Raw genomic sequence first — 23,929 nt, 5'->3', positions numbered from 1 at the left:
CACCATGGGAGGCGGTGTCGCTCACGCGCAGCAGGCAAGGCCAAGCTGGGGATAATGCTGATCTGTTGCATGCGAGGCAGAGCACGCCTGTCGCTGTGTATATATTGAAAGGTTAAGTATATTTAATTTGAATAAGATCAGTGTAAATAGGTGAAAATATATTATCTAGACATTTCTGTCTTAGTGTTTCCACGCATTGCATCATGTAATAAGGGTGTCTCCTTATATTGTGGCCTATATTGTTCTGCTTTAATTTTTATTTTGTGTGAGTAGAGCTGATCTCATCATAGCAGTGATCTCATGTTACAGTCTTTTATTAAGCGACCAATATTTTAATCATACTTAAATTAATGTAATAGAACATGCACACATTATGATTAGACCATCTACATAGTCCCTACCAATCATCCTGATGTGGTGTAGCCCTAAGACTTGATTAACAGCTTGACAATAGCTAACATGACAACAACAACAAAAACACAAACCCAATAATACTCTATCCTTCCTTGTTCCTTTTGAAGAAGTGTATGTAGGGAATTTCCTGCATACAGTTGCCTGTATGTCATGTGGCCACTGGAGAGTTATAAAGCCACAGTTCATTGTCAGTGAGTGAGTGGAAGTGTTCTGAACAGGGATATATCAACCAGGGCCCATATTCACAAAACACATCTTAGCAAAAATTTAAGAAGCTTCTTAAGATTTTTTTTTTCATAAAGTAGTTTAAGTGCAATTCCTCAATTGCCCTCCTCTATCTTAAGATTGAATGAACTTCCCAAATATCTTCTTACAAATCTTCTAAAGATGTTTGTTGCTAGGCAACAATTTTAGCTATCTAGCTAGCAATGGCAATCATGTTAGCATATTTCTTACTGAGATTACTGTTCTAAACATGTTCTTGGGTTTAAAATAATCCGTACTGAAACGTTCAGAGAAAGTTTGTGAGTCAATTCAACATGTTCAATTGCTTCCATGAGCTTTCTCTCACTGCCCTGAGTTTAAGACAACGGTTTAGCTATCTTGGAATTAACAACATTTCCACTAAATTTATTTGTGGGCCTCCCGGGTGGCGCAGCGGTCTAAGGCACTGCATCACTACAGATCCTGGTTTGATCCCAGGCTGTGTCGCAGCCGGCTGCGACAGGGAGACCCATGAGGCGGCGCACAATTGGCCCATCGTCGTCCGGGTTTGGCTGGCCAGGTTGTCATTGTCCCATCGCGCTCTATCGACTCCTGTGGCGGACCGGGCGCAATGCACACTGACACATCGCGGACAGATAGCCTTACATTCCCCTGCAAAATGTCTTGATAAACTTGGGAGTTCATTTTTCCGTCGATGATAGCAAGCTGTCCAGGCCCTGAGGCAGAAAAGCAGGCCCAAACCATGATGCTCCCTCCACTATACTTTACAGTTGGGATGAGGCTTTTTTTCTCCACACATAGTGTTGTGTGTTCCTTCCAAACAACTAGTTTCATCTGTCCACAGAATATTTTGCCAGTACGTGGAACATCCAGGTGCACTTTTGCAAACTTCAGACGTGCAGCAATATTTTTTTGGGACAGCAGTGGCTTCTTCCGTGGTGTCCTCCCATGAACACCATTCTTGCTTAGTGTTTTACTTATCGTGGACTCGTCAACAGAGATGTTAGCATGTTCCAGAGATTTCTGTAAGTCTTTAGCTGACACTCTAGGATTCTTCTTAACCTCATTGAGCATTCTGTGCAATGCTCTTGCAGTCATCTTTGCAGGATGGCCACTTCTAGGGACAGTAGCAACAGTGCTGAACATTCTCCATTTATGGACAATTGATCTTACCATGGACTGATTAACATCAAGGCTTTTAGAGATACTTTTGCAACTCTTTCCAGCTTTATGCAAGTCAAAATTCTTAATCTTAGGTCTTCTGAGATCTCTTTTGTTTGAGGCATGGTTCACATCAGGCAATGCTTCTTGTGAATAGCAAACTCACATTTTGTGAGTGTTTTTTTATAGGGAAAGGCAGCTCTAACCAACATCTTCAATCTCGTGTCATTGATTGGACTCCAGGTTAGCTGACTCCTGACTCCAATTAGCTTTTGGAGAAGTTATTAGCCTAGGGGGTTCACATACTTTTCCCAACCTACACTGTGAATTTTTAAATTATTTATTCAATATATACAAGAAAAATACAATAATTTGTGTGTTATTAGGTTAAAGCACACTATGTTTGTCTATTGTTGTGACTTAGATGAAGATCAGATCAAATTTGATGACCAATTTATGCAGAAATCCAGATAATTCCAAAGGGTTCACATACTTTTTCTTGCCACTGTAAATCTGAGACACTTCATTGAGTATGATATATTACGTTTCGTCTGGTATGTATTCATTTGTGGAAGTCCTTCACCCATTTCGTATGATTTGTTACGAATTTGCAAAATGTAAAATATTTTATGAATTTGCAAAAACGAATCACATGTTACGAATTTTAGCTAGGTGGCTAGGTGTGTAACATTAGCGAGCTCGCTAATATTAGCTAGGCTTGGGGTTAGGGTTAGGTTTAGGAGTTAGGTTAAAGTTAGGATTAGGGGAAGGGTTAGCTAAAAGGGTTAAAGTAAGGAGAAGAGTTAGCTAACATGCTTAGTAGTTGCAAAGTAGCAAGAAAATAGTAAGTAGTTGAAAAGTTGCTAAATAGATAAAATGCTAAGTTGTCCATGATGAAATACAAACTCTCAACCTTTGGGTTGCTAAACATTTGTGTTATACGCCCACCCTTCTTTTGTTTTTGCCTTAAGTAACAATCTGACTTATGAAACCATATCAAATGTGGCATATACCTAATGGAGTGTCTCAGATTTATGTACAGAATAATACAAAATGCTCTGAGAACAGGTTGGATATATCCACAGCTCACTGCAGTGCACTGAAAGACTTGGCCTTAGGTACTGGATCTATCTGAGCTGAGGGGAAGTGTACGATGTGGAGGGGAGGGGAGAGGAGAGAGAAGGGAGGAGGGAGAGGGGGACATAGACCTCTGAGATGACTGAGTGTCAGGTGAGTCTGCCTGTGCTGGCTGGCTGGCTGTATGTGGTCTGTATCTCCTGCTCCCTCTGCTTCTCTGTGTGTCTGTGCAGTGTAGCTCAGTAAACATCAGAGCTCTGCAGACTCCCATCTCCATCTGGTCAGTCGTGTTTGGCAGGCAAGCCAGCACACAAGCAGACTGAACGACTGACTGACCAACTGACACAGAGGCAGACACAGAGACAGGTGGATAGACATGTTGCAGCTAAGTAGTAGGGGTTTGGTTAGTGGTTAGGGTCTGAGACTGCATTGGAGGTTTTCCCATTGTCTTCCCACATAGCAGAGTCTACGTTAGGGGTAGGTAACGCTCTTCGTGGAGAGCTGCAGGTGATGCAGGATTTTGTTCCAACTAGGCACCACATCTGACCAACTGAGCTAATTGATCAGTTCAGTGATTGCCTAAATCCAGCATACCTGGTCTTCCAGGTGATGCGGCACTCCAGGACCGGGGTTGCCTACCCCTGGTCTATGTACTGTACACCTCCAGTGTGTTTGAAAGGGATTGGTGAGACCACCAGGCACCATCAGTGCACCATCAGCTTAGCATCAGAAAATGTATATTATGTGAGAAATTTCCCATTGGAAATGCAAACTTCCCATCTCCCCAACTCCAGGGCAGTGCTCTTACATTAGAGCTGTTTTATTGACATTAAGTGAATAATAGATGGCTGGATGATGTCACTTCAGTCCTCTGTAAATATTTAAGTCTTAAAGGAACATTGTGCATCATACAGGGATGATTTCTGTATTTTGAAAGTTACTTATCTTGGAAACTTGATTACTGACAACAATGGACTAATGAAACAAATAGCAAAATATAGTTTTTGTATTATGCATATCTGCTGCTATATCAATCATGTTTGGTGGGTGTGTATCTCCCACATAGTCAGTAGTGATGCCAAGCTGCCTGTCCCTTCCAGACAGATTAATCATAGACTCTTGTCTTATCAGCAGCATCTATAATAAAGAGCTTAGAGCCTGTTTGTTGGGAAAGTTCCTGTTCCTGTTTGACCCACAATAGAGACCCATATGTCACTACTGCAGTACACAGGTCTGTCTGTCTGTCTGTCTGTCTGTCTGTCTGTCTGTCTGTCTGTCTGTCTGTCTGTCTGTCTGTCTGTCTGTCTGTCTGTCTGTCTGTCTGTCTGTCTGTCTGTCTGTCTCATTTACCTTGCACCGGATAGAAGGTATAAAGGATGAAGGTTGGGACTGTTGAAGGAGAGAGAGAGGCACATTGAGACTGTGTCTGTATTGATCTCTCTGACCGGGGCCAAGTCTCTTTCTGGGCCAGCGGCTCTCTGACTGGGCCTTTCTCTCACATCAAAGTTGCCTGACTGGAGCAGGGAGGATGGAAGGATGAACAGGAGGAGAGTGAGAGGGGGGCGTTTTGGTCGGGGTTCAGAGAGCAGTAACCAACTCTAAGGGATGGCTGTGGAGGAGGCTTTGAAGTGTTCCTCTAGCATTAAAAGAGGGACAAGCTGACTGGTTAAATAGTCTGAAGGAAGATGCTAAGTAATGTCCAAGAAGTACAATGAGTCTTAAAGCAACTGTCCAGTGAAAACTTCACTTTTAAAAGTTCATATTCTTTTAACTCATACCCAAATAATGTTCTTGACTCGTATTTGTGGCCAGCGTATAAGTTGTAGAAAAAACACTTTAAAAACTCTCTCAAATAGACTGTTTAAAAAATGTTTGCTATTTCTTGCATATTTTTTAAATTTTTATTTCACCTTTATTTAACCAGGTAGGCTAGTTGAGAACAAGTTCTCATTTGCAACTGCGACCTGGCCAAGAAAGCATAGCAGTGTGAACAGACAACACAGAGTTAGACATGGAGTAAACAATTAACAAGTCAATAACACAGTAGAAAAAAAGGGGAGTCTATATACATTGTGTGCAAAAGGCATGAGGAGGTAGGTGAATAATTAGAATTTTGCAGATTAACACTGGAGTGATAAATGATCAGATGGTCATGTACAGGTAGAGATATTGGTGTGCAAAAGAGCAGAAAAGTAAATAAATAAAAACAGTATGGGGATGAGGTAGGTGAAAATGGGTGGGCTATTTACCAATAGACTATGTACAGCTGCAGCGATCGGTTAGCTGCTCAGATAGCAGATGTTTGAAGTTGGTGAGGGAGATAAAAGTCTCCAACTTCAGCGATTTTTGCAATTCGTTCCAGTCACAGGCAGCAGAAAACTGGAACGAAAGGCGGCCAAATGAGGTGTTGGCTTTAGGGATGATCAGTGAGATACACCTGCTGGAGCGCGTGCTACGGATGGGTGTTGCCATCGTGACCAGTGAACTGAGATAAGGCGGAGCTTTACCTAGCATGGACTTGTAGATGACCTGGAGCCAGTGGGTCTGGCGACGAATATGTAGCGAGGGCCAGCATACAAGTCGCAGTGGTGGGTGGTATAAGGTGCTTTAGTGACAAAACGGATGGCACTGTGATAAACTGCATCCAGTTTGCTGAGAAGAGTGTTGGAAGCAATTTTGTAGATGACATCGCCGAAGTCGAGGATCGGTAGGATAGTCAGTTTTACGAAGGTATGTTTGGCGCCGTGAGTGAAGGAGGCTTGAGAAATAGGAAGCCGAATCTAGATTTAATTTTGTATTGGAGATGTTTAATATGAGTCTGGAAAGAGAGTTTATAGCCTAGACAGACAATTAGGTATTTGTAGTTGTCCACATATTCTAAGTCAGGACCGTCTAGAGTAGTGATGCTAGTCTGGGTGGCGGGTGCGGGCAGCGAAAGGTTGAAAAGCATGCATTTGGTTTTACTAGCATTTAAGAGCAGTTGGAGGTCACAGAAGGAGTGTTGTATGGCATTGAATCTTGTTTGGAGGGTAGTTAACACAGTGTCCAAATTGGGTCCAGATCCATACAGAATGGTGTCGTCTTCAAAGAGGTGGATCAGGGAATCCCCTGCAGCAAGAGCGACATCATTGATATATACAGAGAAAAGAGTCGGCCCGAGACTGCCAAAGGTCCGGACAACAGGCCCTCCGATTTGACACACTGAACTCTGTCTGGAAAGTAGTTGGTGAACCAGGCGAGGCAGTCATTTGAGAAACCAAGGCTGTTGAGTATGTCGATAAGGATACAGTGATTGACAGAGTCGAAACCCTTGGCCAGGTCGATGAAGACGGCTGCACAGTACTGTCTTTTATCGATGGCGGTTATGATATCTTTTAGTACCTTGAGCGTGGCTGAGGTGCACCCGTGACCGGCTCGGAAACCAGATTGCACAGCGGAGAAGGTACGGTGGGATTCGAGATGGTCAGTGACCTGTTTGTTGACTTGGCTTTCGAAGACCTTAGATAGGCAGGGCAGGATGGATATAGGTCTGTAACAGTTTGGGTCCAGGGTGTCTCCCCCTTTGAAGAGGGGGATGACTGCAGCAGCTTTCCAATCCTTGGGGATCTCAGACGATATGAAAGAGAGGTTGAACAGGCTGGTAATAGGGGTTGCGACAATGGCGGCGGATAGTTTCAGAAATAGAGGGTCCAGATTGTCAAGCCCAGCTGATTTGTACGGGTCCAGGTTTTGCAGCTCTTTCAGAACATCTGTTATCTGGATTTGGGTAAAGGAGAACCTGGAGAGGCTTGGGCGAGTAGCTGCGGGGGGGGGGCGGAGCTGATGGCCGAGGTTGGAGTAGCCAGGCGGAAGGCATGGCCAGCCGTTGAGAAATGCTTGTTGAAGTTTTCGATAATCGTGGATTTATCGGTGGTGACCGTGTTACCTAGCCTCAGTGCAGTGGGCAGCTGGGAGGAGGTGCTCTTGTTCTCCATGGACTTCACAGTGTCCCAGAACTTTTTGGAGTTGGAGCTACAGGATGCAAACTTCTGCCTGAAGAAGCTGGCCTTAGCTTTCCTGACTGACTGCGTGTATTGGTTCCTGACTTCCCTGAACAGTTGCATATCGCGGGGACTATTCGATGCTATTGCAGTCCGCCACAGGATGTTTTTGTGCAGGTCGAGGGCAGTCAGGTCTGGAGTGAACCAAGGCTATATCTGTTCTTAGTTCTGCATTTTTTGAATGGAGCATGCTTATCTAAAATGGTGAGGAAGTTACTTTTAAAGAATGACCAGGCATCCTCAACTGACGGGATGGGATATATCCTGCCTCATTGCCTGAGCTGGCCAATCAGCAGTCTACTCGCATGGATATTTTTAATGACCAGAATACACCCACACCATTCTGTTGTTGGAGTATGCCCACACCATTCTGTTGTTGGGGTATGCCCACACCATTCTGTTGTTGGGGTATGCCCACACCATTCTGTTGTTGGGGTATGCCCACACCATTCTGTTGTTGGGGTATGCCCACACCATTCCAACATAGAAAAGCTGCTTTTAACATATTTAATAAAACAAATTCTAAGGAAAAGTATTTCACTCATTTTATAATTACACTACATTACCAAAATCAAATCAAATCAAATTAATTTATATTGCCCTTCTTACATCAGCTGATATCTCAAAGTGCTGTACAGAAACCCAGCATAAAACCCCAAACAGCAAGCAATGCAGGTGTAAAAGCATGGTGGCTAGGAAAAACTCCCTTGAAAGGCCAAAACCTAGGAAGAAACCTAGAGAGGAACCAGGCTATGAGGGGTGGCCAGTCCTCTTCTGGCTGTGCCTGGTGGAGATTATAACAGAACATGGCCAAGGATTAAATGTCAGTTGGCTTTTCATAGCCGATCATTAAGAGTATCTCTACCGCTCTTGCTGTCTCTAGAGAGTTGAAAACAGGAGGTCTGGGACAGGTAGCATGTCCTGTGAACAGGTCAGGATTCCATAGCCGCAGGCAGAACAGTTGAAAATGGAGGACATGTGTCACCATATGGAGTTGGTCCCCTCTTTGCTGCTATAATAGCCCCCACTCTTCTAGGAAGGCTTTCCACTAGATGTTGGAACATTGCTGCGGGTACTTGCTTCCATTCAGCCACAAAAGCATTAGTGAGGTCGGGCACTGATGTTGGGCGATTAGACCTGGCTCGCAGTCGGTGTTGCAATTCATCCAAAAGGTGTTCGATGGGGTTGAGGTCAGAGCTCTGTGCTGGCCAGTCAAGTTCTTCCACACTGGCCTTGACAAACCATTTTTGTGTGGGCTTCGCTTTGTGCACGGGGGCATTGTCATGCTGAAACAGGAAAGGACCTTCCCCAAACTGTTGCTGCAAATGTGAAAGCACAGAATTGTCTGGCGAAGTAATAGGCCAAACATGCTCACAGAATGGGACCGCCGAGTGCTGAAACACGTAGTGTGTGAAAATCGTCTGTCCTCGGTTGCAATACTCACTACCGAGCTGCCGCACACAAGCCTAAGATCACCATGCGCAATGCCAAGCATTGGCTGGAGTGGTGTAATGGCTTGCCGCCATTGGACTCTGGAGCAGTGGATACGCATTCTCTGGAGTGATGACTCACGCTTCACCATCTGGTAGTCCGACCGACTAATCTGGGTTTGGTGAATAACAGGAGAATGCTACCTGCTCAATGTAAGATGGTGCCGACAGACATGGAAGCTCTTCTAGCTCCTAAGCAATTTGCAATATTTTTTTTGTGTGTGTTATATCTTACATTATTAGCCCACAATGTTTTTTGTGTAATTACATACAGACGGAAATAAATATTGGATATCAGAGCAGCGGTAACTCACCAGCATTATGACCAGGAATACAACTTTTTTTTTTTAACCTTTATTTAACTAGGCAAGTCAGTTAAGAACAAATTCTTATTTTCAATGACGGCCTAGGAACAGTGGGTTAACTGCCTGTTCAGGGGCAGAACGACAGATTTGTACCATGTCAGCTCGGGGGTTTGAACTTGCAACCTTCCGGTTACTAGTCCAAAGCTCTAACCACTAGGCTACCCTGCCGTATTGGATCCTTTGATCGTACACCGAGGGCAACTAAACTTATCTCAGAGGCTGCTCCAAGATGCTGCCGGCGGAGAAGAGGTATTCGGGATGCACTTCTAGTCTGACTCAGGAAACGTGCACACCATCCACCGCTTCCGAGGATATTACTTGCTAATGTTCAGTCTCTGGACAATAAAATAGACGAGCTCAGGCAGAGGAACTCCTTCCAGAGATACATCAGGGACTGTAACATACTCTGTTTCACCAAATCATGGCTCTCTCGGGATATACTGTCTCTGTCCATACAGCCAGCTGGGTTCTCAGTACATTGCGTAGACAGGAGTAAAGAACTCTCCGGGAAGAAGAAAGACGGTGGTGTATCTTTCATGATGAACTACTCATGGTGTGATTGTGATCACATACAGAAACTCAAGTCCCTTTGTTCACCCAAGCTAGAATACCTTACAATAAAATGCCAAACATGTTACCTCCCAAGATAATTATCTTCGATCATAGTCGCAGCCGTGTATATTCCCCCTCAATCCGATACAACAACTGCCCTCAAGGAACTACACTGGACTATATGCAAACTGGAAACCACAGATCCTGATCACAAGACATCAGTCAGGAAGTTAAAGCGGGGTTGCAAATGGGTCTTCCAAATGGACAATGACCCCAAGTATACCTCCAAAGTAGTGGCAAAATGGCTTAAGGACAACGAAGTAAAGGTATTAGAGAGGCCATCACAAAGCCCTGACCTCAATCATATATCAAATTTATGGGCAGAACTGAAAAAGCGTGTGCGAGCAAGGAAGCCTTCAAACCTGACTCAGTTACACCAGCTCTGTCAGGAGGAATGGGCCAAACTTATTGTGGGAAGCTTGTGGAAGGCTTCCCAAAATGTTTGACCCAAGTTAAACAATTTAAAGGCAATGTTACCAAATACTAATTGAGTGTATGTAAACTTCTGACCCTCTGGGATTGTGATGAAAGAAATAAAAGCTGAAATAAATCATTCTCTCTACTATTATTCTTACATTTCACATTCTTAAAATAAGTGGTGATCCTGACCTAAGACAGGGAATTTAAAAGGATTAAATGTCAGGAATTGTGAAAATCTGAGTTTAAATGTATTTGGCTGAGGTGTATGTAAACTTCTGACTTCAGCTCTATGTGACAGGGTCTAGAGACAATCACGGATTACAAAGGGAAAACCAGCCATGTCGTGGACACACGTCTTGCTTAACTAGTACTAGAACACACCGTTAGAACTAAGAATTAGAATTCTATTACACGCTTAGAATTAGGAATTAGAACTCGATCATGCCCTTCATTTAGGATATAGAATGCTGCGTTTACTCAACTTGGCTTTAATCACAAGCATATTCAGGTGGAATTGGAAATGATTCTGCCTGTCAGATACCAGACCTCTTAGGACTGTTGGCAGTCTGAATTTAGAGTAAAGGAGAAGAGGGAGAGACATATTTCTGCATCATCAGTGTGTAGGAGAAGGTTAGAAATCTCTCTCATTTAGCAGTGGCGTTTCCCAATGAGATTGCTGAATGAATCCCGTCGACAGTCTCAAGTGCCTGTGTCTCGAAAAGAGGCTTGCTGGCTTTCACTCTCACTCTAACTGTGTGTGTCTGCGTGCGTGGATGCCTTTATGTGGTATGGTAAAGCTGTTTTCCCCACCCAACTATCCCCACCCCCACACACACACACTTTTATCAGGACATAAAGACAGCCCTCCATTTTAGTAGGAATTCCCACAAAATGTCCCTTTTACCATCATGATGGATCTGAGACTCCATTAAATGTGTTGCAATCATGTCAAAGGAATGCAGTCAGTGCACACTCAGGTGCCTCCTAGATGCCAGAATGGAGCCCCTGCTCAGGCTTAATCACCCACTTGAAGCTCTCCTTTGCTTGATTGATAAGCTCTTAGATTTATATTGCTCTGTAAAGACCATAGAGCTACAGCACTTGATAACTACTGTCCAAGACCTTCTATAGAGGAACACTGTGTGTGTTGATGCTCTGAGGTTTGTATTAGTGGTAGTAGTGATGGTAGTAGTTTTTTATTTTATTTAATAACCTTTATTTGTTGAAGAAATCCAAGTGAGATCAGGAGACCTCTTTTATAAAGGAGACCTGACCATGTCCTCCATCTCCAGATATGTACGCCAACAATGGAGGAGTTCTGCTGTTGGACATGGTGCAGGGCTGAGCTGGCAAGTAGTGATAATGGTAGTGGTGGTAGTGATAGTAGTAGTGGTGGTGGTAGTGATAGTGGTGGTGGTAGTGATAGTAGTGGTGGTGGTAGTGGTGGTAGTGATAGTAGTAGTGGTGGTGGTAGTGAAAGTAGTAGTGGTGGTGGTAGTATTGGTAGTGGTGGTAGTGATAGTAGTGGTGGTGTTAGTGATAGTAGTAGTGGTGGTGGTAGTAATAGTAGTAGTGGTGGTGGTAGTGATAGTAGTAGTGGTGGTGGTAGTGATAGTAGTAGTGGTGGTAGTGGTGGTAGTGATAGTAGTAGTGGTGGTGGTAGTGAAAGTAGTAGTGGTGGTGGTAGTATTGGTAGTGGTGGTAGTGATAGTAGTGGTGGTGTTAGTGATAGTAGTAGTGGTGGTGGTAGTAATAGTAGTAGTGGTGGTGGTAGTGATAGTAGTAGTGGTGGTGGTAGTGATAGTAGTGGTGGTGGTAGTGGTGGTAGTGATAGTAGTAGTGGTGGTGATAGTGATTGTAGTGGTGGTGGTAGTAGTGGTAGTGGTGCTAGTGATAGTAGTAGTGGTGGTGGTAGTAGTGGTAGTAGTAGTAGTGTTGGTGGTAGTGATAGTAGTAGTGGTGGTGGTAGTGATAGTGGTGGTAGTGATAGTAGTAGTGGTGGTGGTAGTAGTGGTAGTGGTGGTAGTGATAGTAGTTGTGGTGGTGGTGATAGTTGTAGTGGTGGTAGTGATAGTAGTAGTGGTGGTGGTAGTAGTGGTGGTAGTGATAGTAGTAGTGGTGGTGGTGGTAGTGATAGTAGTAGTGGTGATGGTAGTGATAGTAGTAGTGGTGGTGGTAGTGATAGTAGTAGTGGTGGTGGTAGTGATAGTAGTAGTGGTGGTGGTAGTGATAGTAGTAGTGGTGGTGGTGGTAGTAGTGGTGGTGGTGGTAGTGATAGTAGTAGTGGTGGTGGTAGTGATAGTAGTAGTGGTGGTGGTACTGATAGTAGTAGTGGTGGTGGTAGTGATAGTAGTAGTGGTGGTGGTAGTGATAGTGGTGGTAGTGATAGTAGTGGTGGTGGTAGTGATAGTAGTAGTGGTGGTGGTGGTAGTGATAGTAGTAGTGGTGATGGTAGTGATAGTAGTAGTGGTGGTGGTAGTGATAGTAGTAGTGGTGGTGGTAGTGATAGTAGTAGTGGTGGTGGTAGTGATAGTAGTAGTGGTGGTGGTGGTAGTAGTGGTGGTGGTGGTAGTGATAGTAGTAGTGGTGGTGGTAGTGATAGTAGTAGTGGTGGTGGTACTGATAGTAGTAGTGGTGGTGGTAGTGATAGTAGTAGTGGTGGTGGTGGTGGTGGTAGTGATAGTGGTGGTAGTGATAGTAGTGGTGGTGGTAGTGATAGTAGTAGTGGTGGTGGTAGTGATAGTAGTAGTGGTGGTGGTAGTGATAGTAGTAGTGGTGGTGGTGGTAGTAGTGGTGGTAGTGGTGGTGATAGTAGTGGTGGTGGTAGTGATAGTAGTAGTGGTGGTGGTAGTGATAGTAGTAGTGGTGGTGGTAGTGATAGTAGTAGTGGTGGTGGTAGTAGTGGTAGTGGTGGTAGTGATAGTAGTTGTGGTGGTGGTGATAGTTGTAGTGGTGGTAGTGATAGTAGTAGTGGTGGTGGCAGTAGTGGTGGTAGTGATAGTAGTAGTGGTGGTGGTGGTAGTGATAGTAGTAGTGGTGGTGGTAGTGATAGTAGTAGTGGTGGTGGTAGTGATAGTAGTAGTGGTGGTGGTAGTAGTGGTGGTAGTGATAGTAGTGGTGGTGGTAGTGATAGTAGTAGTGGTGGTGGTAGTGATAGTAGTAGTGGTGGTGGTAGTGATAGTAGTAGTAGTGGTGGTAGTGGTGGTGGTAGTGATAGTAGTAGTGGTGGTGGTAGTGATAGTAGTAGTGGTGGTGGTAGTGATAGTAGTAGTGGTGGTGGTAGTGATAGTAGTAGTGGTGATGGTAGTGATAGTAGTGGTGGTAGTGATAGTAGTGATGGTAGTGATAGTAGTAGTGGTGGTGGTAGTGATAGTAGTGGTGGTGGTGGTAGTGGTAGTGATAGTAGTGGTGGTGGTGGTAATAGTTGTGGTGGTAGCAGCAGTGGGAGCTCGGTGCCATGTGCTTTGTACAGATGGATGGGATGGGGAAGGGAGGAGTGTGCTTAGACCAGGTTGCTGAGCCAGATATAGGACTTGGGTGAGGTCCAAGATGAGCGCTTTCTCTTGAAGTAGCACAGTACCACAGTTGACTGCAGCTCTCTCTCTCTCTCTCTCTCGCTCTCTAACTTTATCAGTTTATCAGTCCAGGTAGTGTGCTTGTTACTGTATATGTTGTATGTTGTCTCTGTGCCCATGTTGTTATATTTGTTTGTCTGTGCTGTACTGCAAATAGTGTGTCTCTACATGTCTGTCTCCATCTGTCTCCTTTCCGTCTGTCTGTCTCTGTCTGTCTCTGTCTGTCTCTGTCTGTCTCTGTCTACATTCTCAGTGTGTTTCTGTGTGTTTCTCCTTTCATTCTTAATTTTAAGGTCCTCCATCTCCAGATATGGACGCAAACTATGGCGGAGGCCTGCTGGACATGGTGAAGGGCGGAGCCGGCAAATTCTTCAGCAACTTCAAGGATAACCTGAAGGACACTCTAAAGGACACCTCCACCAAAGTCATGCACCAGGTGGCCACGTAAGTGCCAACAACCACCCCTATCCCCTTACCCGTACCTTTCCTGACCCCAGAACACTACCTATCCCCTGGCTCTGGCAAAGGGAATATGTTGTGACTGTGCCCCACATTGGAGCTCCTTGGCTGGGCTAAATTGACATGCCCCTGCCCATGCCAATAGCTCTGTTATAGTTAATCTCCCCATATGAAAAAAGACTATAATGTATACTATGGTAGGAATACTATAGTATCCACTGTAGTGTTTTTGCTGACTGAAGACCTCTACAAGGGAGACCTGACTTAGGTGTATGTCCGTTTATACTATAGTATAAATAATGTAGTATAAAAAAAGAGTAGTATATACTATAGTAATTAATGTAGTGTTTTTGCAGACTAGTATTTTAATATAGTGTTTTTGTGGACATGACTAGTATTTACTGTAGTAAACTTTGGATCATTGCTATTCTAGTGTTTTGTGGACATGACTGTATTATTTAATGTAATGTTTTTGTGGACATGACTGTAGTATTTACTAAAGTGTTTTTGTTTTATTATGTTTCGCACTTGAAGTGGAGGCTTTCTTCTTCAGGAAGCCTACTGGAGAAATACTAAAAGAGCAAATGTTCCATAACCTGTAGGTAGGTAGGACTGGGTTCTGAACGGAGAGTTCCTAGCTTCTGCTCTTTTTGTATAACCATAGGGAACAACAATAATGGCCTATACTTGGCATGTAGGTTTCTCATTGGGAAATGGGGGAGGGAAAAGGGCAAATTTAAATACTGTAGTATAGTTATTTTTGTTGTTGTGTTTTTGTAGATATTTATGTAGTATTTACTACAGATTTTTTTGTAGAGAATTATGAAGTATTTACTATACTATTCTTCAGAATACTACAAAATTGAATACTAAGTACTACAATCGTTGCCAAAAGTTTTGAGAATGAAACAAATATTAATTTCCAAAGTTTGCTGCTTCAGTGTCTTTAGATATTTTTGTCAGATGTTACTATGGAATACTGAAGTATAATTACAAGCATTTCATACGTGTCAAAAGGCTTTTATTGACAATTACATGAAGTTGATGCAAAGAGTCAATATTTGCAGTGTTGACCCTTATTTTTCAAGACCTCTGCAATCCACCCTGGCATGCTGTCAATTAACTTCTGGGCCACATCCTGACTGATGGCAGCCCATTCTTGCATTATCAATGCTTGGAGTTTGTCAGAATTTGTGGGTTTCTGTTTGTCCACCCACCTCTTGAGGATTGACCACAAGTTCCCAATGGGATTAAGGTCTGGGGTGTTTCCTGGCCATGGACCCAAAATATCGATGTTTTGTTCCCCGAGCCACTTAGTTATCACTTTTGCCTTATGGCAAGGTGCTCCATCATGCTGGGAAAGGAATTATTCGTCACCAAACTGTTCCTGGATGGTTGGGAGAAGTTGTTGTCGGAGGATGTGTTGGTACCATTCTTTATTCATGGTGTTCTTAGACAAAATTGTGAGTGAGCCCACTCCCTTGGCTGAGAAGCAACCCCACACATGAATGGTCTCAGGATCATTTACTGTTGGCATGACACAGGACTGATGGCAGCGCTCACCTTGTCTTCTCCGGACAAGCTTTTTTCCGGATGCCCCAAACATCGGAAAAGGGATTCATCAGAGAAAATGACTTTACCCCAGTCCTCAGCAGTCCAATCCCTGTACCTTTTGCAGAATATCAGTCTGTCCCTGATGTTTTTCCTGGAGAGAAGAGGCTTCTTTGCTGCCCTTCTTGACACCTTCACACCTGCCTGCTGCCATTCCTGAGCAAGCTCTGTACGGGTGGTGCCCCAATCCCGCAGCTGAATCAACTTTATGAGACAGTCCTGGCACTTGCTGGACTTTCTTGGGCGCCCTGAAGCCTTCTTCGCAACAATTGAACCGCTCTCCTTGAAGTTCTTGATGATCCGATAAATGGTTGATTTAGTTGCAATCTTTCTGGCAGCAATATCCTTGCCTGTAAAGCCCTTTTTGTACAAAGCAATGATCACGGCACATGTTTCCTTACAGGAAACCATGGTTGACAGAGGAAGAACAATAATTGCAAGCACCACCCTCCTTTTGAAGCTTCCAGTCTGTTATTCGAACTCAATCAGTAATCTCCAGCCTTGTCCTCGTCAACACTCATACCTGTGTTAACGAGAGTCATTGACATGATGTCAGCTGGTCCTTTTGTGCCAGGGTTGAAATGCAGTGGAAATGTTTTTGGGGGATTCAGTTCATTTGCATGGCAAAGTGGCACTCTGCAATTAATTGCAATTAATCTGTTCACTCTTCATAACATGTAAATTGCCATCATAGAAACTGAGGCAGCAGACTTTGTGAAAATTAATATTTGTGTAATTCTCAAAACTTTTGGCCACGACTGTACACATGACCGAGAGATTCTACAGTGTGTAGTATAGTATTCTACAGTATACTACAGTTTACTACAGAATTCTATATTAAGTACATTAGTATTCTATAGTAAACGGAAGTATTTTTTTACGTGGGTCCATGCAATGGTTCTATTGGCTAAGGCTAGAAATATCACTGCCTCCCCTCCCACCCAAGTCCGACCCAAGTATGGTTCCCATGCTAGACTGACTCATAGGGCGGTAAATTAGATTACAATGTTTTTTTTTACCGACCATTGCCAGCCAGTACTTTTTAAACATGCAAAAAAAATAGTTTTTTTGTTGAAAAGGCAAGCTGTCTACTTATGGGAGATGGTGGGAGTTGTAGTTCATATGTGTAGCTACAAGCATTTCGCTACACTCGCATTAACATCTGCTAACCATGTGTATGTGACAAATAAAATTGGATTTGATTTGGATTTGATTTGAATAGTTCTAATGAAACGGTTGGAACTTTTCGGCATTGTGCTTCTTCTTGGCCGTCAAATTAGTTGAATACCGTTATATGGTAGGTAAATTCACTCTGAAACACGTATACATTTTAATATACAGTGTATCTTAAATTACCATGTTTTTATGACTTTGACGATGCAAATGTGAGGTTTGTTCTTAGCCTACAAAACGAGGATCCAGGAAGTGCCACTTTCTTACCGTATAGCGCTCTGAGACTGGGCCTAGTAGCGCTCTGTGTGCCTGCTGGGCTCTAGTATGAGAGGAGGAGACTGTGTTTTCACCCAGCTGAGATCTTTACATGTCATCCCTTGGTTGCCAGGGTTCCTTGAGCTGTGAAACATGGAATGGAGTAACAATTCCCGGGTACCATTCACCTTTCAGCAGGACAATAACCTAAAACACAATGCCAAATATACACTGGAGTTGCTTCCCAAGATGGCATTGAATGTTCCTGAGTGGCCTAGTTACAGTTTGACTTAAATCGGCTTGAAAATCTATGGCAAGACTTGAAAATGGTTGTCTAGCAATGATCAACAACCAACTTGACAGAGCTTGAAGAATTTAAAAATAATAGTGTGCGAATATTATACAGTCCAGGCGTGCAAAGCTCTTATAGACTTCCCCAGAAAGACTCACAGCTGTAATCGCTGCCAAAGTTGTAATTCTAAAATATATTGACTCGGAAGTGTGAATACTTACTGTATGTACAATAAATTAGATTCCTGTATTTAATTTTCAATACATTTGCAAAAATGTATAAAAATGTAACTTTTTCATTATTAAGTATTGTGTGTAAATGGGTGAGAATACAAATCTATTTAATCCATTTTGAATTCAGGCAGAAACAGAAAACAATGAGGAATAAGTCAACGGGTATGAATCCTACATACTGCATATGTAAAGATTAACAGTTGCAAAGCATTCTGTTTATGATTCTAATGAGCTCCGCCCCAGAACAATGTCAATAATAATACCCAGAGTGCTTTGCATTTCATTTTGGTATCTGCATTTTCACATTGACCTTTTGATCATTTAGCAGACGTTGTTGCTGTTCGGCCGGCTACTTGCAAATGCATTTTTGTATGTCAAAATACAAAATACATGTGTTGTAATTAAATACATAAAAAATATACTTTTTTAGTTTATTATGATCTTTGTGGTATTTTGTATTAGCATTTTCAGATTTTTGCCCTTCCCTGGTCATGATGAGGTCATATTGAAACCTGGGGAGTCACATGACCCCATCGTGGCCTGGGTTGAGCTAGGGTTATCTAGGTGACCGATATAAACGGGATGATAAGTGGGAGACCGGTTCAGAGGAGAGCTGTAATGCAATGGCCAACGGGGGTTTAACCCACTTACAGTGGTTTGCTTTGCTGTGTTGTGACCACACTGCTGAGTGTGTGAGGTATTGCCACAGGAGACTCACTTACTGTTAGAGCACAGGTCTAATGTCTCTAATGTAATACAGCCAAGGGCAGCTGTAGCTCTCCTGGCCTAATGCATGCTTGTGTTTTTGTGTGTATCTGGCAGGGCACAGAATACAGTAGCCTATGCACCTTTGTATATGTACATCGACCTCACCTCTCTTACCCTCACCAAGATACTATCAAGTCTGTTTAGTGTCTACTGTAACAATCTGCTTCACAAGGGGAGTCAGGGGGCACACGCTCCAGCATCCAGTCAGCGGCTGCTAATCTGCATCGCTATAGCACCGCTGGCCTCATGCGTCGCTGCAACACAACACCTGCACCTTCCGTGGCCTCCAACTGCTCTTAAATGCTAGTAAAACTAAATGCATGCTCTTCAACCATTTGCTGCCTGCACTCTCCCGCCCGCCTAGCATCACTACTCTGGACAGTTCTGACTTAGAATATGTGGACATCTACAATACCTAGGCGTCTGGTTAGACTGTAAACTATCCTTCCAGACTCACATTAAGCATCTCCAATCCAAAATTAAATCTAGAATCTGCTTCCTATTTCGCAAAACAAAGCATCCTTCACTCATGCTGCCAAACATACCCTCGTAAAACTGACTATACTACCGATCCTTGACTTCGGCGATGTCATTTACAAAATAGCCTCCAACACTCCACTCAGCAAATTGGATGAAGTCTATCACAATGCCATCCGTTTTGTCACCAAAGCCCCATATACTGTCCACCACTGCCACCTGTATTCTTTCGTTGGCTGTTCCTCGCTACATATTTGTCGCCAAACCCACAGGCTCCAGGTCATCTATGTCTTTGCTAGGTAAAGCCCCACCTTATCTGAGCTCACTGGACGCCATAGCAGCACCCACCCTTAGCACACGCTCCAGCAGGTATATTTCACTGGTCATCCCCAAAGCCAACACCCCCTTTGGCCGCCTTTCTTTCCAGTTCTCTGCTGCCAATGACTGGAACAAATTGCAAAAATCACTGAAGCTGGAAACGTATATCTCCCTCACCAACTTTAAGCGTCAGCTGTCAGAGCAGCTCACCGATCACTGTACCTGTACACAGCCCATCTGTATATAGCACACCCAACTACCTCATCCCCATATTGTTTTTTTTTTTTTGCACTTTTGCAACCCAGTATCTCTACTTGCACATTATCATCTGCACATCTATCACTCCAGTGTTAATGCTAAATTGTAATTATTTCGCCTCTGTGGCCTATTTATTGCCTTACCTCACTAATGTTACTACATTTACACAAACTGTACATATATTTTCCTGTTGTGTTATTGAGTGTACGTTTATTCATCCCATGTGTAACTCTGTTGTTGTTTTTGTTACACTGCTTTGCTTTATCTTGGCCAGGTCGCAGTTGTAAATGAGAACTTGTTCTCAACTGGCCTACTTGGTTAAATAAAGGTGAACTATTTAAAAAAAAAAAATTATAATTCCTTCTCGCATCTACACGCTCTCCTCCTTTTTCTCTCCTCCTTTCCATTTTCAAAAAATATATACTTTCCAACCCAAACCTTCATATCATAACTGCTAACTTCTACACACAGCCTACAGCGTTGTCATCATATCAGCTAACGTCATAGTCAACATAGCTACTAAAACTAACGCATTAGTAAACCCGCTACAATCATGGAGTACAGTGTACAGTCAGCAAGCTGCAGCTTATGCTTTCAGTACTAGATTAATTCTCTGATCCTTTGATTGGGTGGGCAACATGTCAGTTCATGCTGGAAAAGCTCTGATAGGTTGGAGGATGTCCTCTGGAAGTTGTCATTATTGCTGTGTAAGTCTATGGAAGGGAGTGAGAACCATGAGCCTCCTAGGTTTTGTATTGAACTCAATGTACCCCGAGGAAGATGGAAACAGTCCTCCAGCTACACAATGTTGCTCCCCTACAGAGTGCTGTTGAGGCTAAAGTAGACCTTCATTGCAAAAGTGTGTTTTAATCAATTATTTGGTGACATGTGAAAATATTTAGTATAGTTTATCTATAAATGATAACTTTTAAAATATTTCACTATTTCTGTTTTTCTGAAATTCACTGAGGAGGATGGGCCTCCCCTTCCTCTGAGGAGCCTCCACCAGCAGCCAGAGTAAGCAGAGCTAGCACTAGCAGCAGCCACAGTATTACAGTTAGCAGAGCTAGCACTAGCAGCAGCCACAGTATTACAGTTAGCAGAGCTAGCACTAGCAGCTGCTACTACAGTTAGCAGAGCTGGCGCTAGCAGCAGCTCGTACAGTTAGCAGAGATTAACTATGAAGTATGTTGTGTTTTTATGTAGTATTTCTTACACTGTTACCCCAGGAAATCTTAAGTCTTATTACATACAGCAGGTAAGGAACTACTGGATATAAGAGCAACGTCAACTTACCAACATTGTGACCAGGAATACGACCTTCCCGAAGCGGATCCTCTGTTTGGACCACCACCCAGGACAATGGACCGGATCCCAGTAGGCTAGTCAAAACAACAGCGTCGCAGACGGAGTGGTGTTCTGGTCAGGCTCCGTAGACGGGCACATCACTCACCGCTCCCGAGTATACTACTCGCCAATGTCCAGTCTCTTGACAACAAGGTAGACAAAATTCGAGCAAGGGTTGCCTACCAGAGAGACATCAGAGATTGTAACATTCTCTGTTTCACGGAAACATGGCTCACTCGGGATACATTATCAGAGTCGGTACAGCCACCCGGTTTCTTCACGCATCGCGCCGACAGAAACAAACATCTCTCTGGTAAGAAGAAGGGCAGGGGTGTATGCCTTATGATTAACGAGTTGTGGTGTGATCATAACAACATACAGGATCTCAAGTCCTTTTGTTCACCTGTCCTAGAATTCCTTACAATCAAATGCCGTTATCTTAGATTATAATCACAGCCGTGTATATCCCCCCCAAACAGACACCTAGACGGCCCTGAAAGAACTTCATTGGACTCTATGTAAACTGGAAACCACATATCCTGAGGCTGCATTTATTGTAGCTGGGGATTTTAACAAGGCTAATCTGAAAACAAGGCTGCCTAAATGTTATCAGCATATCGAATGCGCGACCCGGGCTGGCAAAATTCTGGATCATTGCTACTCTAAATTCTGCTACGCATACAAAACCCTCCCTCGGCCTCCTTTCGGCAAATCTGACCACGACTCAATTTTGTTGCTCCCAGCCTATAGACAGAAACTTAAACAGGAAATGCCTGTGCTCAGGTCTGTTCAACGCTGGCCCGACAAATCTGATTCCACGCTTCAAGATTGCTTCGATCACGTGGACTAGGATATGTTCCAGATAGCCTCAGACAACAACATTGGTGTATACGCTGATTCTGTGAGCAAGTTTATTAGCAAGTGCATCGGTGATGTTGTACCCACGGTGAATATTACAACTTTCCAGAACCAGAAACCGTGGATAGATGGCAGCATTTGCGCAAAACCTAATACAAACAGTGTAGCTGTTCCCTCAAACAATGCTAAGTGTCAGTATAGAGACAAAGTAGAGTCACAGACACAAGACTTATGTGGCAGGGTCTGCAGTCAATCACAGATTGCAAAAAGAAAACCAGCCCCGTCGTGGACACCGATGTCTTGCTCCCAGACAAACTAAAACACTTCTTTGCTCGCTTTGAGGACAATACAATGCCACTGACACAGCCCGCTACCAAAACCTGCGGGCTCTCCTTCACCGCAGCCAACGTGAGTAAAACATGTAAACGTGTTAACCCTCGCAAGGCATCCCTAGCTGCGTCCTCAGAGCATGCGCATACCAGCTGGCTGGTGTGTTTACCGACATATTCAATCAATCCCTATCCGTCTGATTTTCCCACATGCTTCAAGAAGGCCACCATAGTTCCTGTTCCCAAGAAAGCTAAGGTAACTGAGCTAAACCACTATCCACCCATACAGTCAGCGTAGTGAAGAAGGTGCGACAGCACCTCTTCAACCTCAGGAGGCTGAAGAAATTTTGCTTGTCACCAAAAACACTCACAAACTTTTACAGATGCACAACCGAGAGTATCCTGTTGGGCTGTATCACCACCTGGTACTGCAACTGCTCCACCCACAACTGTAAGGCTCTCCAGAGGGTAGTGAGGTCTGCAAAATGCATCACCGGTGGCAAACTACCTGCCCTCCAGGCTCCCTACACCACCCGATGTCACAGGATGGCCAAAAAGATCATCACGAACAACAGCCACCGAGCCACTGCCTGTTCACCCCGCTATCATCCAGATGGCGAGGTCAGTACAGGTGCATCAAAGCTGGGACCGAAAGACTGAAAAACAGCTTCTATCTCAAGGCCATCAGACTGTTAAAACCTGTTTGGGATAGGGGGCAGCATTTTCACGTCTGGATGAAAAGCGTGCCCAGAGTAAACCGCCTGCTACTCAGTTCCAGTTGGTAATATATGCATATTATTAGTAGATTTGGATGGAAAACCCCCTGTAGTTTCTAAAACTGTTTGAATCATGTCTGTGAGTATAACATAACTCATATGTCAGGCAAAAACCTGAGAAAAATCCAACCAGGATGTGGGAAATCTGAGGTTTGTAGTTTTTCAACTCATTGCCTATCGAATACACGGTGTCTATGGGGTCAAATTGCACTTCCTAAGGCTTCCACGAGATGTCAACAGTCTTTAGAACCTTGTTTGATGCTTCTACTGGGAAGGAGGGGGGAATGAGGGCTGAGTGAGTCACTGGTCTGGCAGAGTGCCATGAACGCGTGGCGCACGTTCACGTAAGAGTTAGCTTGGGTTCCATTGCATTTCTGAAGACAAAGGAATTCTCCGGTTGGGACATTATTGAAGATGTATGATAAAAACATCCTAAAGATGGATTCTATACTTCGTTTGACATGTTTCTATGGACTGTAACGGAACTTTTTGGCTTTTCATCTGCTCGTGCGTCATGAATTTGGGTTACTGGGCTGAACGCGCTAACAACAAGGAGGTATTTGGACATAAAGATGAACTTTATCGAACAAAATAAAACATTTATTGTGGACCTGGGATTCCTGGGATTGCATTCTGATGAAGATCATCAAAGGGAAGTGAATATTTATAATGCTATTTCTGACTTCTGTTGACTCCAACATGGCGGATATCTGTATTGCTTTATTTGTTGTCTGAGCGCCGTACTCAGATTATTGCACGGTTTGCTTTTTCCGTAAAGTTTTTTTGAAATCTGACACAGCAGTTGCATTAAGGAGAAGTATATCTTTAATTCTGTGAATAACAGTTGTATCTTTTATCAATGTTTATTATGAGTATTTCTGTAAATTGACGTGGCTCTCTGCAAAATCACCGGATGTTTTGGAAGCAAAACATTACTGAACGTAACGTGCCAATGTAAACTGAGATTTTTGGGTATAAATATGCACTTTATCGAATAAAACATACATATATTGTGTAACATGATGTCCTATGAGTATCATCTGATGAAGATCATCAAAAGTTAGTGATTCATTTTATCTATATTTCTGCTTTTTGTGACTCCTCTTTGGCTGGAAAAATGGCTGTGTGTGTTTTTGTGACTTGGCTCTGACCTAACATAATCATTTGTTGTGCTTTCATTGTAAAGCCTTTTTGAAATCAGATACGATGGGTAGATTAACAAGAAGTATATCTTGCATTTGGTGTATTGCACTTATTAATGTATTAAAGTTACATATTTCTAAAAAATATATTTGAATTTCGCGTGCTGCCTTTTTAGCGGAATAGCCATAAGAAGTTTTAAACAGCCATCACATTGAGTGGCTGCTGCCAACATACTGACTCAAATCTCTAGCCA

The 23,929-nt window shown here is 43.4% G+C and overlaps 1 protein-coding gene and 1 non-coding gene across 5 annotated transcripts in view; one reads left to right on the top strand and one right to left on the bottom strand.

The window, feature by feature from the left end:
• The window catches only part of LOC118385396 (putative tyrosine-protein phosphatase auxilin), a 69,092-nt gene that overhangs the window by 6,146 nt on the left and 39,017 nt on the right, over positions 1 to 23,929 (top strand). For 3 of the 4 annotated variants that reach the window (XM_052462386.1, XM_052462372.1, XM_052462375.1), the window contains one exon: positions 13,673 to 13,823. In XM_052462386.1, the coding sequence (XP_052318346.1) occupies positions 13,673 to 13,823 (151 nt within the window). The remainder of the gene's footprint in view (positions 1 to 13,672; positions 13,824 to 23,929) is intronic. The other variant, XM_052462397.1, reaches the window with a different exon arrangement.
• LOC118396501 (U7 small nuclear RNA) lies at positions 14,374 to 14,428 on the bottom strand. Its single transcript, XR_004828211.1, has one exon. It is a non-coding gene; the product is annotated as a U7 small nuclear RNA (small nuclear RNA).

The sequence above is a fragment of the Oncorhynchus keta genome, chromosome 1 (assembly GCF_023373465.1).
Source record: "Oncorhynchus keta strain PuntledgeMale-10-30-2019 chromosome 1, Oket_V2, whole genome shotgun sequence".
Lineage (NCBI taxonomy): Eukaryota > Metazoa > Chordata > Actinopteri > Salmoniformes > Salmonidae > Oncorhynchus > Oncorhynchus keta.
This window is presented reverse-complemented; position numbering and strand designations above follow the sequence as displayed.